The following is a 19,161-nucleotide window of genomic DNA, read 5'->3' as shown; positions in this document are numbered from 1 at the left end:
GATAGCTAATATATCAAAAGCAGAAAGATGAATAGCACAAACTGAAAAAAAGGGTGTCTAATTCTTTTGACTTCTCTTTTTTTTCCTCTGACAACTGACTAGGTGCTATCTTTAGTGAAGGTTGCATATCTTAGTAATTTCAAAGCAATTGCCCAAGCAATCCAAGAGGCCTTTCAATGGAAACCATTGATGTCCTTATTACTAATGTTGGATGAACTCGTGGTGGAAACTTGGAGACTAAAACTATTGAAGATATTGATCTAACAATTGAGACCAATTTAAATAGAAAAATTACCCCAATACATGGCTCTTCCATTGTTGAAGAAACATAGTAAGGAACACCTTGTATCCATTGTCTTGATTGGATCTCTAGCCTCTATAATAAGGAAATTTATCAGACAATGGATGTTATGCTTTTCTGCTTCCTAGAACAGGCCGTAGAATAAAGATTGAGAAAATTCTCATAAAAACGTTTGAAAAGATCGTTAATCAAAATAAATTTAAAATAATAACGAAGAATGAACATTCTGTAGCGTAAAAAAATTGTACCATCCATTTTTTGAATACTCTGTTCACATACCATGCCCCATTTATGACATAGCCATTGAATACATTGAATTACATAGTATACCACCTCACCTGAAAGTGAACGTCTGAAGGGAACGACATGTCTTTTTTGCTCGAATCCCATTTGCTAATAATTCAAGAATCTTCCCATGAATTTAAAACAGAAACCATGATTACTTTGCTCACGCTTCCAAAATGTACAAAGTATTCATTAACATAAATTCCACATCACAAAAAACAAGAGACAACATAAAACAGAGATGAATGGCATCGTACTTGAATGTTAGAAGTGCGTTAAATTATGTAGAGTACTATTAAACAATTTACATACATCCATTGTATATAAAATTATTTATCTAATCTAAACTAGTGTAATGGACACCCTAGAATGCCCAAAAACTAACCCCACTGCTGATAGGAATTTAGTCAAACAGTTTGCAGCCAATTCCTTATTCCTCCGTTTAATGTTTCAATGTGTTTTTTTTTTGTTTTAAGTCTTTGCACAGGTATGAAACCACATAACATGAACTAAAAAGAATTTACAATAATAGGCAAGTTGGAAATTGAACTATTGCTGTTATAATATTATTTCCAGAATTAACAAACTCAAATACAAAGCAGGTTATTTTCAACTCACTAAATACTCCAGCATTTTGACATAATGTTCCAACAAAAGTTTCTAATTCTGCTGCTGCATGAACATGAATAGTGCTGCATGAATAGTGCCAGATGAATAGTGCCAGGTGAATAGTGCCCGCGTGAATAGTGTCGCGGCCTGTAGCTGGAAATGCAACCAAATAATGCTGCTGCTTGTAGCTGGAAATGCAACCAAATAATGCTGCTACTTGTAGCTGGAAATGCAACCAAATAATGCTGCTGCCTGTGGCTGAAAAATGCACCCAATCTGCCTGTAAATGAAGCTGATCGCAAAGGATTCCAAAAGCCAAACCCCAAGAGAATGACGTCTAGAATGTCACAAGAGAGGATAGACGTCCTCTAATGCCAAGAACGGATCTGCAACTCACACACCAAATTCTTCTCATATTCAACATGCCCAATGAAGCCACAAAAACTCCCTTTTATTCTTTCTCCAAGGGGCGACCCAACTCACTCAAACAATGTGGGATAAAACATGTTCAATATAAAACATATTAAAATATTCACTTATGTCTCCCTTGGTTGCCCCTTTGATTTACACATATCTCCATAAAATAAATATTAAAGTAACACTTTAATATTTTACAATTAAATTAAATGTTACTTTAATAAAACTTCAGGCATTAAAATATATTAGCAATCGGATTCCGAATAGCGTGAGTGATAGCTCGTCGGAAAGCTCTCGCCAAGGAGTATCAAATCCAATCACCAAAACTAGCCTCCGTTGTGTCCTGCTGACTTACTAAAAATAGTAAGTATGCCTGAAACTAAGTAAATCAACTTCGTTTTGGCCCAAACTGGAAATGACTAGGCCAAAACACTCCAGGATCCCTTTAAACCCTTCGTTAGCCCTCGGGACCATGTAGAGCTAGGCTAACGCACATATGCTTGGTCAATCTGCTAGAGTGGGGACATTACAACTAGAGCAAAAAGCTCTTTATGAAACCCAAAATATGACTAATTCAATGTTTCGAATGTTTTCCAATTCATAACCATGTCCCTTGTTTATATTAAAAAAAACACATTCTCTATACAGTTCACAAAGAAAGTCTTCTTTATTTGGTCTTCATTCATTTCACCTACTTATCACTTAATTTTCTACCTACTTTTCACACAATGTATGCTTATAGACCAGCCTTTGACTGTTATAATAAATCATATTTTATTAAGAATTGCTTTTCCAATTCATAATCAATGTAGCTCTTTTATTTAAAAGAAAACATATTCAGTGTACAACTCACAAAGAAAGTCCTTTTTATTTCATCTTGATTCCTTTCACCTAGTTTTCACACAATGTGTGCTTATAGACATTCCTTTGACTACTATAATAAATCATATTTTATTGAGAGTTGTTTGTTAATCTTATAAATATTTTTTTATTAATCAATTTTTTAAAGTAAAATAGGTTTAAATTATTAATATTTTTTATTAATTTGATTTTTAAATAAAGTATGTTTAAATTATTCATAAATATTTTTTAAGTATTATTTTAATTTTAGAATAAAGTAGGTTTAAATTCTTTATAAATATTTATTTTATATTAATTTTATTTTTGAAACAAAATCATCATTATTTTTTAGTATAAAAATGTATAATTCAATAAAAATAGTTCAAAGGATACATACATTGTGGTGGTATGTATGTAAGATCAACAAGTTGAATTTAAAAAAGACACCATGATTATTGTGTTGACATTGCCAAAATGCACAAAGTATTCATTAACATAAAATCCACATCAAAGAATCATAGATGAAGTTCACAGACTTTCCATTACAAAAATAGTTTTTTTTAACATTTGAAGAATAGGTTGTATCTTTAAAAGAATAAGCTTTTACATGATTGGCACAAATCAAGTCTGATCAAAAGAATGTCTCGTATACAACTTTTTGAGAGTAGACAATTTAGAAGCTTTCTATCTGAAAAAACAATTCATTTCCTAATGAAAAGAAGAGAATTGTTTTGGAAACTTTAGATACCTTCTTATATTATTTTTATTAATTAATCTAGCTTTTATAGATTTTATACTTTAAACAAATTGTTGGAATTGATTATAATATTAATATAAATAGACAAGATGTTAATATTCATATTATTTTGTTGTTATCTTAGGAAATTTAATATTACAAGATAAATAAACAATATATTAAATTTTTCTAAAAATATTAAAGAAATAAATGATTTAAAAAATATTTTACAATAAAAAATAATTAGAAAATTAATAAATTATTTTATTACAATATGTAGAATATCATTAATTGTGAATTGAATTACAGTACTTAATCTGATGTAAATATTGAATAATATGTAACATCTTTTAATTGTAGTATGAGTTAGGGTTTATATTAGTTTGAGGGTAGGATTAATGATTGGTTAAAATTAAAATTTTCATTTTAAAATAAAGGTTAGGTTAGGGTTAGTATTAGGACTCAATTAAGATTTTCATTCTAGAATAAAAGGACTTAGGATCTCAACTATTGATTTATGTAACTTACTATGACATACTATAAATTATTATCACAATTCCTTCCATTTACACCCTCTAATATAATATTAATATATACTATGACATACTATAAATTATTATCCGTATTCGTTCAATTTACATCCTTTAATATAATAATAATATATATTACTATACGTAACCATTGCACCTCTTTTTGATACAAGTGATAGTTTAAAATTAGTCAAAGACAACCTATTTGGGTAAGTTCCATAGACCGTAGTGATAGAAAGTATGCAGGTCGTGTGAAGGTCGTGTGAAGGGAAAATGAAGATTCATGGGAATTGGCAACCGAATCAGTCGTATGCTAAAAGGAAAATTATATAGACTTAGAAAGTATGCAGGTCGTGTGAAGGGAAAATGAAGATTCATGAGAATTGGCAACCGAATCAGTCGTATGCTAAAAGGAAAATTATATAGACTTAGGGAAGACATGGAGAGGGTCGCAGGCTTTTGAATAGAGGTTTAAGCTCCTTCCATCACTATAACCGCTCATACCGCTCATATTTAGGGAGAAATCATGGCAACCGAATCAGTCGTATGCTAAAAGGAAAATTATATAGACTTAGGGAAGACATGGAGAGGGTCGCAGGCTTTTGAATAGAGGTTTAAGCTCCTTCCATCACTATAACCGAATCTGTTCCTAATCCCATCGCGGCCCTAATCTATGCATAGAAACATTGAAGGTGTGATTTCGATGGGATTACCACCATTAATGTCTGCCGCCATTCACAAGTCATGTAGGGTCAGTAAAGTTGCAACAAAACCATTCATAACGACAGAAAATAAGTTCTAGGCGTGGCAAACAGAATTTTGGGAGATTCGAAGTTAGCATTGGCTGTAGTCCATTGCATTGCTAGTTATCCAGACTTAATGCTCTGCTGTCAGCCAAAGGACTTATGGGCAATATCATAAGGTTATGGGTTATTTGGTGATTTTGTTCGAAAGTTTGTATAAACATTAGTGTTCTTTGATAAGCATTGTAACAGAAATTTATAGCACAAGATGCACAATAACGACATTTCATTTTATATTTGAAAATAGCATAATAATGCTGTTCTTGTGATATTAACCTTTGCTTATGAATTTGTCAAAATATCCATTTTGGTGTGTTTGAAATACATGACAAACAATTTCTAAGCAAATCAACCACCAAGGGTTATTACAATTTGAGGACATAGAGTGGTAGTAGATCCTCATTATGAATCAAGGTTGAATAGTCCTCTTCAAATCTTAACAACCCCAAGGTTAATAGACCTAAGTTCACACTAGCAAAGGGACACAACATTGTAGATAAAGAGTAATAGGGTCTTGACAGTAGAGTGGTTCTAGATTGAATGGATTGATATATTTGTGAGAAGTTCGGTTAAAAAACAAGCTAAATAAGTGCTAATCTTATCTAAAAATGATGGGCACTAAAATTAGTACAAAATACAGAGGGAAAAGTGTTAAGTATGCACTATTTTCTGTACACATATATCAAATAGATGTCTTCTTGATGGTGATCTACACCCAAATTTTCTATTTTGATAAATGGAAAGCCAACAGGCTTCTTCTCTTCTTCAAGGGGCATCCGGCAAGGAGATCCTATATCTCCATTTCTCTACATCATAATGGGGGAAGCTTTAGGGAGGGCTATAAAATCAAGACAATCTAACAACCTTCTAGAGGGAGTCAAAGTAACCACAAATTTTGTTGTCACACATCAGCAATTGATAGAGGACTAGGAACAATAAACTTTGGGATCCTCTAAAGCTAAAGATGGAGTAGAGCACAAACTCCTGGAAGGAAAATTGCCTTAATCGCATGGGATAAAATTATCAAACCTAAGTCAATGGGGGGTTTAGGAATTAAAGATCTAAAATTGCAAAACAAAGCCCTTGGGGCAAAACTAGCTTGGAAGTTAATAAAAAATCCTAACGCAACATGGGTTAGGATGCTGACAACTAAATATCTTTCAGATCAGGATCCCCATAATCTCCTTAGAGCAAACATTCATTTGAAAGAACTTGGAATTTCATTGTCTCTTGTAGAAATCTGATTTCAGATTCCATGTCTCGAGGAATTCATGATGGAACCTCTAGCCTTTTTAGGGATGACTCATGGGGAGGATATCCTAGCATTGCAAATTCTCTCAACATTCCAACAACAGAGCACTGGCTTAAGCAACATTGGGGATCCTGAGTCAGTGACTATATAGCGGTGGAAAGGACTTTGAATATGCAAGGACGGAGAGGTGGAAGTCTATGGATGGATTGCCTATTCCAAGGGTTGAATTAGAACAACTTTTAGATTTGTTAAAAGTAAGAAACATCAACCCTAGAAGAGAGAAAGATACTTTAATTTGGGCCTACTCCAAAACAGGGCAGTATAATACTAAAGATGGTTACAGAGTTTTAGTTAGCGCTTCAAATCAAGATGAACAAGACATTCCAATTAGGCTTTTCTGGAGTAGTAAGATTATTCCAAAAGCAGGGATTTTTGCATGGCTAGCTTTCCAAAAAAGATTTTTAACGACAGAAAAGTTCACTAAAATGGGCTATGAAGGGCCTTCTAGATGCATCATGTGTAAAGCCCATGCAGAGACAGTTGATCACCTTCTTTTGAATTGCTCCTTTGCCTCAAACTGCTGGCGATGACTTTGTGCAAAATTGGGGTGGATTTTAGCTCTGCCTAATGATATAATTTCTCTTTTCCAATATTGGCCTCTTCCTTTGAAGGAAAGCACCTTGAGCCATATTTTGGAAGTTTCCCCGTCTTGCCTTGTCTGGGAAATTTGGAAAGAAAGGAATCGAAGGCTCTTTGATAATAAAGCCAGAAGGTTTGAATTAGTCCTAAACTCAAATGAAACGTCAATTGTTGAGACAGTAAACTGTAAATTAGCTTTCTCAATAGAATCGTCCAAAATTTTCTCTTCTTGGGATGAAATTATAAGGAAAAATTGGTAGGGAATTAAGATTCCTCCCTCTTTTGGGCAAAAATCCAAGTCTAGAAAGGAAGTTATTTGGATCCCTCCTAAGCGCGAGTGGTTAAAATTGAATTTTGATGGTGCTTCCAAAGGCAACCCAGGCCCTTCAGGCATAGGATATGTGATTAGAGACCACTCAGGGTCAATCATTGGGAAAATGGCTAAGCCAATGCCATCGGACACTAACAATATAGCAAAATTTAAAGCCTTACAGTTAGGATTAATGGATTGCATCAACCATGGATTAAGAAACATCACAGTGGAGGGAGATTCAGAGATAGCAATAATGCAATCAAAATGCAAAAAACCCCAAACTGGCGGCTATCGGCAATTCTAGATAGTATATCAGAAAACTTGGTGAAGCTAGAGCAATATGAGGCTGAACATATTTTCAGAGAAGTGAACACAGAGGCAAATGCCCTCTCAAAAGTTGCAGCAGAGGGCGTTTCTATTCACTGGTGGGAACAACGAGGCAACCATCAAGGCTAACTATTACATGCAAGGAATTTCTCATTAATGTGCGTTAAAGAAAGTGCCGCCTAGGCTCTGCTATGCTTTCTTTGCAAGCCATTATCCTTTCCCAATCTGCAAGTGATCTCATTAAAGATCAATCTGCTTCAGACCTTTCTCCGTACCCTCGACAACCATCAAGGCGTCAAAGAATTCGGTAGCCATGTCTGGTGAGGAGCCGTATGGGTTTATAATGAGCGTAAGGCCAATTTCATGCTTTGGCGTAGATACTCCCATCTCCCTTTCGGCTTCCACTCGACAAGTTTCATTCAGGAAAATAACAGACTTAAGATTGAAGTGGCTACTGCTTCATCCAGAACCAACAATCATTTTGGCGTTAAAGTTGATTCTGGGAAATGGGCATTTAAGAAGGGAGGAATACCCTCGTGATAATACAAGCATTTCATCTAGATTTGTTGCCTCCCTTTTGGATTTGAAGTTAGCTAAGCAAACTGTTTGGATCCTCACAAAGAAGCTATTCCTAGACGAAATCTTGCTAGAATTGCAAGAGATCCTCAACAAGGTGCGCTATGATTCAGGAGCTTCCCGACCGAGTGATAGAATACTGTTCAATGTTCCAAGGGAACTCATCAAATATTATCCCTTTCTGCTCGACCTTAAAGGCAAGGACGTAGACAATCACAGATCTTTCGCAGGTATGGGGCTCAAATTCCTCAAATGGTGCTTCCTTGGCGAGAATCCAGAAGATTTGGGTAGGGAGGAAGAACTCCTTGAATTTGCTAGGTTGAATGGAGTTCTGCCACCAAAAGCAGAAGAAGAGGAACCCCATGCTGAACAGGGCAGGAGAGGTGGTGGCAGAGGTTTGGGTCGTAGTTGTGGTCGTGGTCGAGAACGGCCTCCGTGCAGAGGCAGAGTTCCAATTCCCCCTGTTGAGCCACATGAAGATCTTTAAACATATAGGTTTTATGCTGGTGGTTTCTTTTGAAGACATTGCTAAGCCTTTAGTTGTCTGCTGGTTTACAAGTTTTTTCTTTAAAAATATTTTAGATAATCTCTGTTAAACCTAAACTCGTAATTAGAATGTTAAGCTTTGATCTTCGTTGCTATAAACACTTAAGGTTTTTTGGAATTGATGAAGAAACTGTATAGGGCTTAATGCAGTGCAAGATAAACTTGTTTTCATTTTTAGCTCAGAATATGCGGGCATTGAAACTAGATTCCCTCACTGTAAATCCAGGGAATGGTTTCAAATGTCTATCTTAGGTTTATGATCTTTTTGGAATTCTGGATCTTTTATAAAAATGAATATATAATTATGACTCTGCCTTTACTGATAAAAAAAAATACTGTCTTTATCTCTACCTTTATTCTTAGAGTAAACAAACTATTCTTCTTACAATATGTACGGGGTAGAGTTATACCACTCATAGAACAATATATAAGGTAAATGAAAAAAAAATCCGTATTGCATAATGGAGGTCACCTACGCTAGATTTGTATCTTGGTTGGTCAATTGTTTCATCATCTCAATTTTGAATAGTCATTGGTCAATGTTCAATGTCATAGATGCTATTTTTATTTGAAATTCATCCATCTAAAATATTGAATGATGTTTTATATTTTGATGTAGAGACTGTGTACTCTCAATACAAACTCACAACACAAAACTTCGTATAATTTAATATCAAATCCTCATTTTTTTTTCAATTCAATTTAGTTTACATAAATCTGCTACAAAATAAAATTATGTTCTTGACCTTCATGGCCTATCACCACTCATCATCTCTCCTTTTCTTTCAAGCTCCATACAGAGCTCTCTATCCTCTACATTTCTTTATTACAGATCTTTCATTCCTGCCCCCAAAAATAGTCCTCCCACTTTTTTTTTCAACAGCCCCCAAAATGGTCTCCTCTTCCTTATTCTTCACCTCCTCTTGCTTTTTCACTTCTAATTCTTCCTTCCAACTTCCACTCTCCTCCACGCTGGCAAATATCATTTAATTATTCTGTTTTAAATAGTTTAAAGCCCATAAATGGGCAGCTGCATAACTCCTATGCCACCTTACACCTTAAATGCCTTTACAACGCCTCCCAAACATGGGAGACTAGTTACCATTTTTTAAAATTAAAATCCCTCCATTTAAAATGAATTTGGCGATTAAACTTACGATAACGATTTGGAAACCATCACGAAAGCATTTCTTGAGAAAAGGAATTTATTGCCCTTAAATAGCTGCCCCATATCTATTTTTCAAGAAACAGCCTGAAAAACGACTTTATGCATATATCAGAAGCTTGAAATCATCTGCGTATAATGACCTCTTTAAGCTCTCCTCTAAGCCATTTCATTCCAGCTCTAATAAATATTCAAAAATAATATTTTTTATAAATTATCAGGAAAACAGAAAATTTTAAATTCTCCAAAATGATGATGAATTCGATCACGAAATCTTTTAGACATTTGAATAAATGCTCCTATGAATGTTTCTATTACAGAAAATTTGTCCAATTTTTATACATAGATTTTCAAGAACAATTGTTTCCATAAAACTGCCTATGACACCTTTAAAATAGCGAGTCTACAATTTCAAAATATATAATTCTGACCATAGGAAAGCCTTAAAAATTTCGAGAGATGCCTGAATTAACCTAATATCTCAAAACTGAGAAAATATAATCCAATTTTTTTAAAAAAATGTAGGATCGCCTATGATCTCGGATGCTCTTGCGTCATATTTTAATTACACAATTGATAGGATGTAAACATTTATGAAATTTGCCATCCGATACCCTCACCGACATTCGATATTAATGTTTTTCCATCATAGAAGCCATCCCCCGTGTTGCCCTCTACCACCATCTTTGAAACTCAGAGAAACATGTGTGGCTTATGGGGGGTATGAGGAAATTAGGGCATAAGGATGTGTGGCTTATGGGCCACATTTCTTGGCAAGTTGTCGGTATGAGGAAATTAGGGCATAAGGATGTGTGGCTTATGGGCCCCATTTCTTGGCAAGTTGTCGGTATTTCAGGATCAGAATTTAGTGATTAAGGAGATAGATGGGCTTTGATCAAATTTCTTGCTAAATATGAGTACTTCTATAGAATTAAGATACAGGGAAATTTATATAGTAGATTTAAAGTCATTGAAATAAATACCCTTATGGTCTTTTTCTTCTTTTTTTGTTTTCCCCTGCAAGGCACCTTGAAATAGATCAGAAATCACTTGTTTGATAACATTCTAAAGTCACTTTCAAAATGGACAGGACAGCCTGTTGTTTTTTTCTTTATTTAAAAATATCGGTTTTTTTTTGAAAATTTAAATATAGAATAATGCCATATAGTGATGCTGATCATATATAGTTTTTCAATTTTAATTTGCATCACCTGTTTATTGTTAAGTTTCTGTGTGTCCAAACTAAGCGCCATATGGTGATGCTGATCATATATAGTTTTTCAATTTTAATTTGCATCACCTGTTTATTGTTAAGTTTCTGTGTGTCCAAACTATGGCAGCAATAGTTACTTTGCAAAGAACACAATCACAATTATCACCATTAATAATAGTGCTGATGTGAACTGAGATGCAAATGCCTCAGCATTAGTTTGCTATAGTATAATGTTGCTAAATATGATCTTATTTCACTTTTTCTAGTAGTGACGGCAAATACATTAGTAAGAAAATGTAATCCCACAGTATGTTGAACTGAATTATCTCCTCTATGTAGAAATTCATTATCAAACAAGCATCTCGACCTTAAGAATGGAGGTGATAGTTTCTTGTTTTCTGACATTTGCAATTATTGATTCCCCACTGTGACGTGTTCTTTTCCAGGCAAAGCTTTAATCTTTTCTTGAGATAAGTTAAATGATTGAAATTAAGTGTCTTTATAAAGACCATGATTAGGTTTTCTTTCAAGCTTCTTTTGTCTAACTTTTTTTGGTTTCGGCTTTGAAGTTACCTCTGGATTTCTTTATGAATTTCTGGCTTGTTTTCTTGGAAGCAGATTTTTGTGACACACACGATGCAGTGTTAATCCATTCCATTTACAATTTTCACAATAACTCGTTTAATCTTACATTTTTTGGTTATCAATTGTTTAGTTTTGGTTCTAACATTGTATGCAATTTGCTTCAGGGAGAGTTCGAAATTCTTTCTCTGTCACGTTCGTACACAAAGGACAATAATGGCCTCCGTGTTACATTGATTCATTTAGATGGCAAGATTTTCCGGGGCATAGTTGGAGGACTCCTTATTGCAGCAAGCTTTGTAGAGGTGATGGCTCTAGTCTTTTGTTTTTAGAATCACACAGTTTATTTTTTAAACAGGGTTTCTAAGTTAATTGCTATTTGCAGGTGGTAGTTGGTGTTTTCTCCTCCAACGCTGTGTATATCTCAGGACAAGTTGGAGGTAAAGGACCTTACACTGATAATGTACGAGCACTTACTACTGAGACACCTATCTCCATTTCAGGGCAACCAAATGCAGAAGTAATGACGCAAACGAGGGCAATCTCCAACAAATTACAAGATCTCAGCGATGAACAATTACCGAATAGAAAGTTGGGTGTCTAGACTAAACCTTGCCATCTACATGTTGCCTAACAACAATGTGTGCTCAAAGTGGATTGTTCTAGACACCCAACTTTCTATCTGATAATTGTTCATACACAACATGTGTGCTCAAAGTAACTCTGCCCAGAGCTTAATTATACTCATAACAGGAGTGTCATAAATTATACTCATAACAGGAGTGTCATAAAAAAAAATTAAAAAAACAAAAAAACTAAAAAGCAAAAAAAAACCAAAAACGTTTTCCTAGTCGTATATCATGGGGTGTGGGTGTAATTTGGATGAAGTCAAAATTCTAATGTCTAGATTGTAAGAACACTTCTAATTTTGATATATACATTAACTTGTGTGTGTTAAGAATTTAATGGTGTGGGTTAGAAACTTACTTTTTAATTGTTAAATAGTATAACTGTTAAGTAATTTAAAAGTTGTAAATTTAATGGTTTCATTTTACTTATGACATGGTTGCATTGATATTCATATGTTAAGTTTATCGAACTAACTTGGTATCAACATTATGATGTATGTATGAGTATTGGACGGTTTTGCAGTGATCAGACTGCAACAAAAGGTAGACTTGACAACCTAAACTAATAAATGTCTAGAAATACCAAACTATATTATATATAGAGGAAAGCATATTTTACTTTTTATTTATGAATTATTTTATTCTATTCAAATTGTTTATTTTTATTTAATTTGAAAAATATTTTACTTTTTTATCTAACTTTTAATTTTATTTTTGAAAAAGCCACCATTCATTATTTGTATGATTCTTTTATTTTGTTTTTACTTTGAAAAGTGTAATATTCGAATATTGAACTTTAATATAAAAAGTAATGTATTGTAATTTAGTACAATTAGATTTCTTTTGCTGTTTTTATAATCTATTTTAATGTTTGATGAATTTTTATATAAAACAAAATTTTATAATATTTTAAATAATTTAATTAAATGTATGATTGAAATATAAACAATATCATTGATCTAGCCTAGTCCCCAACCCAACTTTCATATTTTTTTAATATTATATCTAGATTCAATTTTATTCATAGATTAAATTAATACCATCAAAATGATTTTCATAGACATTTAACAAGAAGAAATCTCATTAATCAAATTGAATCTATTTTGATAATTTCCCTATTACTTTACCTTAAAAATTTTATCTCTAATATTAATAATATTCTTATATTTTTGTGAGATATTTTTCCTCGTTTTAATATTATAGTTAATTATTTCAATCAAAATTTGGTGACTTATATTTGATATATTTGAATGTAGTATTTTTTATTCTCTATTTTTACCTTTCCTCAAGTTTTGAATGCAAATTCTTCAATTTTTAGTGTTACTTTATTATTTCAACTATAAATTTGGAGGTTCCTCATCTTGTTAGTTCTTGTGTGTAACTATTGCATTCATTCATTTTTTAAAACATAATAATTGTGCAATTTGTCACCAACATTGATTATTACTTTTATTAGCTCCTATTTTGATATTTACAATGTTGAATATGTGTATTTTTTAGCTTAATAATAAGAAATAAATAATTTATTTGCATTTTAACTTACAAAAAAAATCATTACTAATATATTAAAAATTAAAAATCAATAATATTTAATTAGAATCTAATGTTAACATGAACTCATGTAAATATGAAATATCATTGCCACAATGAAACAATTAGAATCTAGACTAGTGAAGTTTGTCCTCATGTAGTAGGTTAATAGTCACTTTGACTAGTATGATGTTCATCTCTACAATTCTTAGGCCCTTCAATAGTTGTGATGGGACACTTTTTAGACTTAATTAGTTTTAGAACTTATTAAAATGTATTTTGTATTCATTAATTTAAATGATTATTCATACATGTTTCTACTATTAAAATTAATTTTGTTAGATTTTAGTTGTCTTATGTAAGATTTCGTTAGTTGGATCCTTTTTTATAAATAAAATGTGTTTCATACAATAGAGTTTAATTTAGACCCTTATAAATCCTTTGCACTCAAGAATAATTTTCTTTGGTGGATATGTTTGCCCAATATATAAAGGCACGTTCTCTAGAAAATGAATATACAAGAAAAGAAGCAATGTTTGTGTGAAATAGGCTATACAAAACAATTTTTCATTAGATTTTCTATATAGTAAAGTCTACCTTCTTCACAACCAAGTTTGGCTCCTTTGAGTTTAGTATGTTAGCGAATATAAGAAAGCAATGTTTTTACTTGGTGTATTTGAAGTAGATCTAATTCAATAGAAAGAGTAGAAACAACTCTAATTTATACACAATAGAAATAGTCTTTGTAAAACACTCCACAATTTATGTTCTCATGTCATAGCATGAAATATAAAATTTGGAAGATGAAACATTTTCTGAAGTTAGAAGTTAATGCCTTTATGCCCATAGTAGATGTCATTTAGCAAAAAATTGGCTAGCCAAGCTTAACATAAAACAAATGCAACCCACACTATCATCAAAGAATCTTGTAAACAAAAATAGTGAATTTGTAAAAAACAAATGTTTATCTTTGACAAATAAATATTTCCATTTATAGAGCTTTATGAATACGAGGCATTAACTTTTGTTGATTTGGCACTTGTAGATACCAAGGTTTCTACAGTGAGCAACTTAGTCAAGACATTTCGATGCCACTCAAGGATCTTAGTGGCTTAGATGACATTTAGTGACTTAGTCAAACTTAGTCAAACATTTCGATGGCATTTAGTGACTTACTCGAGACATTTAGTACCTTAGTCAAAATTAGTCAAACATAGTCCAAAAGCATACACGACGTAAAAGTTTTATGCTTATTGAAATAGCATAAAGAGGACATTTGAGGCCAGAGCCTCAATGTCTCTTAGGTTGCAACCTTACAAGTAGTTTTCTATCAAGAATAAGAGATTAGAAAAGCTCAAGGTCAAGTTCTACAAACAATACAATATCATGAGGAGAGTTTGAGAGGCTCCCTATGAGTTGGAGCTTTTAGAACATAGTCAAATTCATGATGTATTTCATGTTTTATTACTCGAAAGGGCACTTTGAAAACATATCAGCCCTTCATGGAGCTACCCTATTTGGATGATGAGGGCATTTCAGACTTGATTCTAGAAGTTGGCATTGACATCCACAAAAAGTTGAGGAATAGGAGCATCGCCAAATACTTAGTGCAACAGAAGAATCTCATGGTGAAAGATGCCACATAAACATCAAATTTGCAATTATTTTAGAACGGGCAATTTTGCGGAGGGATGACTACTATGTCCCTTTCTCAAGGTTGATTACCTTGATCACTTTTGGGAGTCCAAATTGCTATATATGGGTGACTTAGTGATACTTAATGAAGCCATTCTTTATGATCTACCTTCTTGGCATTTGTATTAATTATTAAAAAATACTTTTTATTTGTTTTTAGAGGGAAAATTAATTTGATGGCCTAAATTGTGATTCTTATGAAGACAAAAGCCAATGCCTCTTTTGGCATTCATTACATCATTATTTCTAGATGGGATGATCTAAGAATAACACCTTTTGCTGGTTTAGATCCTTTTTTGCACAAACATTACTGCATCATCGACATACTCTGCAACTCCTTCAACAAATCGCATCCACTTCAACTCATATCATAACTTGCATCTTCTATGTCAAATAACTCATCATGATATCTTTTTATAGATATTAGATTTCATATCGGCTCCTAAACCTTGACACAATTTCCTAGGTTCAATGAATCTGGACAATCTTCCTAAACACGACACAAATCACTGCCAAATCACTGCCATAGTGTCGGTCAGTGGTAACACATCACAACCGTTGATAACTCATCACACAAATTGGGAAAACTGGTTAAAAAAAAGATACCGATTAAGTGTTGACCGCTTCAAACTCACAAACCGATTCACTTTGAATTCATACTGGGTGATTGTCTCCACACTCCTCCTTGACTTTATCTGCCGCATCTCAAAACTAGTAACTCTGGAACTGATCAAAGCTGGTTGACTTAACTACATATATCAGTTATCTACCTACATCGGTTTAGACATCTTCATACCGGTTAGACTTCCACTATACATATGATATTGGTTAATAATGACTCAATAGTGCCGATTTACCTTAATTGGTAAACAAAGATGACCATGACAATTAGAACATATGTGCCATCAATGACAACACATGAAGTCATCAAATACAAAAATCATCATCAAGCCAATATTGGAAACTATTTAATTATCTTATAGGTCTACAATCAATTTACCAATGCATAAGTAACACATTTAATCCATATGATGTCTTCTATCCAAACACATATTTTCAAGCATAAACTACTCATGGAAACCAATACATACTTAGTAAAGCCAACACAATTCTTAGCAATGCTCATTTCCTCAAGTCTTAAAATTGGAACAACTTCAATGATTCTTACTTGACCTCCTATTACATAAGGTTCACATCATCATAATGTTTAATTCTTATGTTTAGTTTCACTTTATTTGGCACAATCATTGTTCATTATTTTGAGCATAAATCACAAGACACACACGATCCACAAAAGTCACTTGGTGATCAAGAACTAAGGACAACCAACATATCTTTTGATGAGTTGACCTTAGCCGTAATATAATTTGTGGATCAGGAAAATCTGGATGGTTAGAACAATCAAACCAAAGCACAAAAGATCTAACTCAGTTAATCATGAAACACTTAATCAATCATGCCAATCTATCCCAATCTAACCAACAAAATAAGTGAAATTAAACTTAAATTAAATGCAAGCCTTCCTTGTGTTCTTTTTCAATTTAACTTCGTTGTTTTGCCTTTCACCTCCAATTTCAATATGTTGCTCTCATCGTGCAAGTGTAAATACAAAGTGAAAGGATGAGATAGGTGAGATTTAGTAGTAATGTAATTGGTTGATGAAATGATGATGCGAAAGGAATTTTGACAAAGTAACGATGAAAATTAGATTATTGCTAGACAATTCGACAAAATGAAAGTGCATAAAAATTAGATGATTGGACAAAATAACAATGCATGAAATTAGATTGCTAATTGAACAGAATGAGGATGCTTGAAAGTTAGATGATTTGATTGATGAAAGATGTCCCAATTTATAGAAAACTTGAGACTCGACGAACGAACAAGATCAAAAAGATTTTTTAATTAGATAGACGAACCTAATTGAGTGCACGATAGAGCTGCCATTCGAGGAAGGATGAAGATGACAAAGAAAAAGCAGAGAAAAAACAAAAAGCAAATTTTTGAATATGCATACCTAATTTTTGAGATATTTCCAAAAAGATGGATTTTCGAAAAATCAAAGAGGATATTAGTTTACCATTTTCGAAAATTAGGAGGATTTGGGGAAAATCACTTAAAACAAATAAAATATTTGTTTCGATTTAAAAAATTAGGAGATAAATAAATAAAGATATTTATTTAATTATTATGACATAATTAGCTAATCAAATAATTTAAATAAATCATTCAATTATGGGAGATAGAAATTAAAAATTTAATAAATAATTAAAATCATTTAATTAAAGTTTAAAATTTAAAATTAATTAAATAATATAAATTATGGGTAAGTGCACCAAGACGGTGTGCAAAAAGGGGAATATAAGTGGACACTTTTGTTTTTTTCCTGAAATCAGTTAAACCTGAACTTGGAAGAGAAATTTGAGAGTCACCCACTCAAAATATGAAGATACCCAAAGAAAAAGATTGTATTACTTTGAATCTAGTTTCCAAACTACGAATTTTTTTCAAAATTGGATAAGATTAAGGGGGTCAAATCCTTTGTGCACGGAAAACAGATACTGATTTAAAAAAAAAACATAACAGTGTCTTACGTGCGCATAAAAAAAGTCATAGTTAAACTTAATATCTTGACAAATCCTTTGGTAGAAAGATAGTTAAGAGCGAGTACAAGAAGTTGTGTATTTTTTTGTAGGTTTTTGTTAGGAGTATTTTTTTTATGATTTTTCGAATCGGGCACATCCTGAAAATCAGGTACCTGTTCATGCGCGAAGCATAACTTGCACCAAAATAATCGAAAAATGCAATTTTTTTAAAGAGTGTAAAGAATAAAGTGCACTAAAATAATATGGTTTTTTAAATTTGGATAAGTAGATCAAAATTTATTAAAAAAATGGCACACATATGTCTCTGAGAACTATGGAGACACCGGTAAAAGAAATTCAAGATTAATTTGTTATTGTTGTTCAATTTTTTTTAAAATTATATGATTAGAAAGCTCATAAGATGGGTGAAAATATGGTGGCAATTTTAGAAATACCCAGTCGATGAGGTGTAAAACTGATGATGACAAAGTCAAGAAACCAATTTGATAAAACAAAACACATCAAAAAGGAGGATAATGGAGAGAAATCAAACTTCCAATCCTTAACCTTGTCATCCAAGCCTAATCACAAGCCTAAACGTGCTAAACACATACATGATTTGTTTTAGCAATAGCGCATATGGGGTTTAGAGACAACAAAACCCGTACGCATTTTGGAGAGAAAAAAACCCATACGGGTTATGTCAACATAAAGACATCCTATTATATAGAAATACATATGTATGTATATGTATAATATGTATTCTCTCTCTCTCTCTCTCTCTCTCTCTCCCTTAGGACCCCACATAACCCCTAATGACATCATATAAGGTCCCTTAGAACACCATATGACCCCTTAAGACCATATGATGTCCTAAGGGGTCATATGATGTTCTAACATGTGCAATCCCATTAGGACCCCACATGAGGTCCCCAATGACACCATATGACCCCTTAGGACTATGTATGATATCCTAAGGGGTCATATGGTGTCCTAAGTGGTTATATGATGTTCTGACACATGCACAACCTCATTAGGACCCCGCATGACCCCCAATGATACCATTAGATCCCTTACGACCATGAATGATATCCTAAGGGGTCATATGGTGTCATAAGGGGTCATATGGTGTTGTAACACATGTGGCCCAATTAGGACCCCATGTGACCCCTAACGACATCATGTGACCCCTTAACACACCACATGACCCCTTAGGAGCATATGATGTCTTAAATGATCATATGGTGTCCCAGTGGGTCATATGGTGTTGTAACACATGTGTGCCACCATTAGGACTCCACATGACCCCCTTAGGACACCATATGACCCCTTAGGACCATATGATGTCCTAAGGGGTCACATGGTGTCCTAAGGGGTCATATGGTGTTCTAACACATGTACAGACCTATTAGGACCCCACAAGACCCCTAACAACACCATATGACCCCTTATCATACCACATGACCCCTTAGGACCATATGATGTCCCGAGGGGTCGTATGGTGTCCTAAGAGGTCATATGGTGTTCTAACACATGTGTGGCCCCATTAGGACCCCAAAGACTTGTAGCGACACCATATGACCCCTTA

The 19,161-nt window shown here is 33.3% G+C and overlaps 1 protein-coding gene across 1 annotated transcript in view; it reads left to right on the top strand.

The window, feature by feature from the left end:
- LOC131077792 (AT-hook motif nuclear-localized protein 1) overlaps positions 1 to 11,899 on the top strand; it is a 28,681-nt gene extending 16,782 nt beyond the window's left edge. The window contains exons 4-5 of the mRNA XM_058015343.2: positions 11,302 to 11,439; positions 11,520 to 11,899. Coding sequence (XP_057871326.2) covers positions 11,302 to 11,439; positions 11,520 to 11,738 — 357 coding nt within the window. The 3' untranslated portion in view covers positions 11,739 to 11,899. The remainder of the gene's footprint in view (positions 1 to 11,301; positions 11,440 to 11,519) is intronic.
- The last annotated feature ends 7,262 nt before the right edge of the window (positions 11,900 to 19,161 follow it).

The sequence above is a fragment of the Cryptomeria japonica genome, chromosome 10 (assembly GCF_030272615.1).
Source record: "Cryptomeria japonica chromosome 10, Sugi_1.0, whole genome shotgun sequence".
In the NCBI taxonomy this organism is placed as follows: domain Eukaryota; kingdom Viridiplantae; phylum Streptophyta; class Pinopsida; order Cupressales; family Cupressaceae; genus Cryptomeria; species Cryptomeria japonica.
Note: the sequence above shows the minus strand (reverse complement) of the source record. Positions and strands in the feature narration are given on the sequence as shown.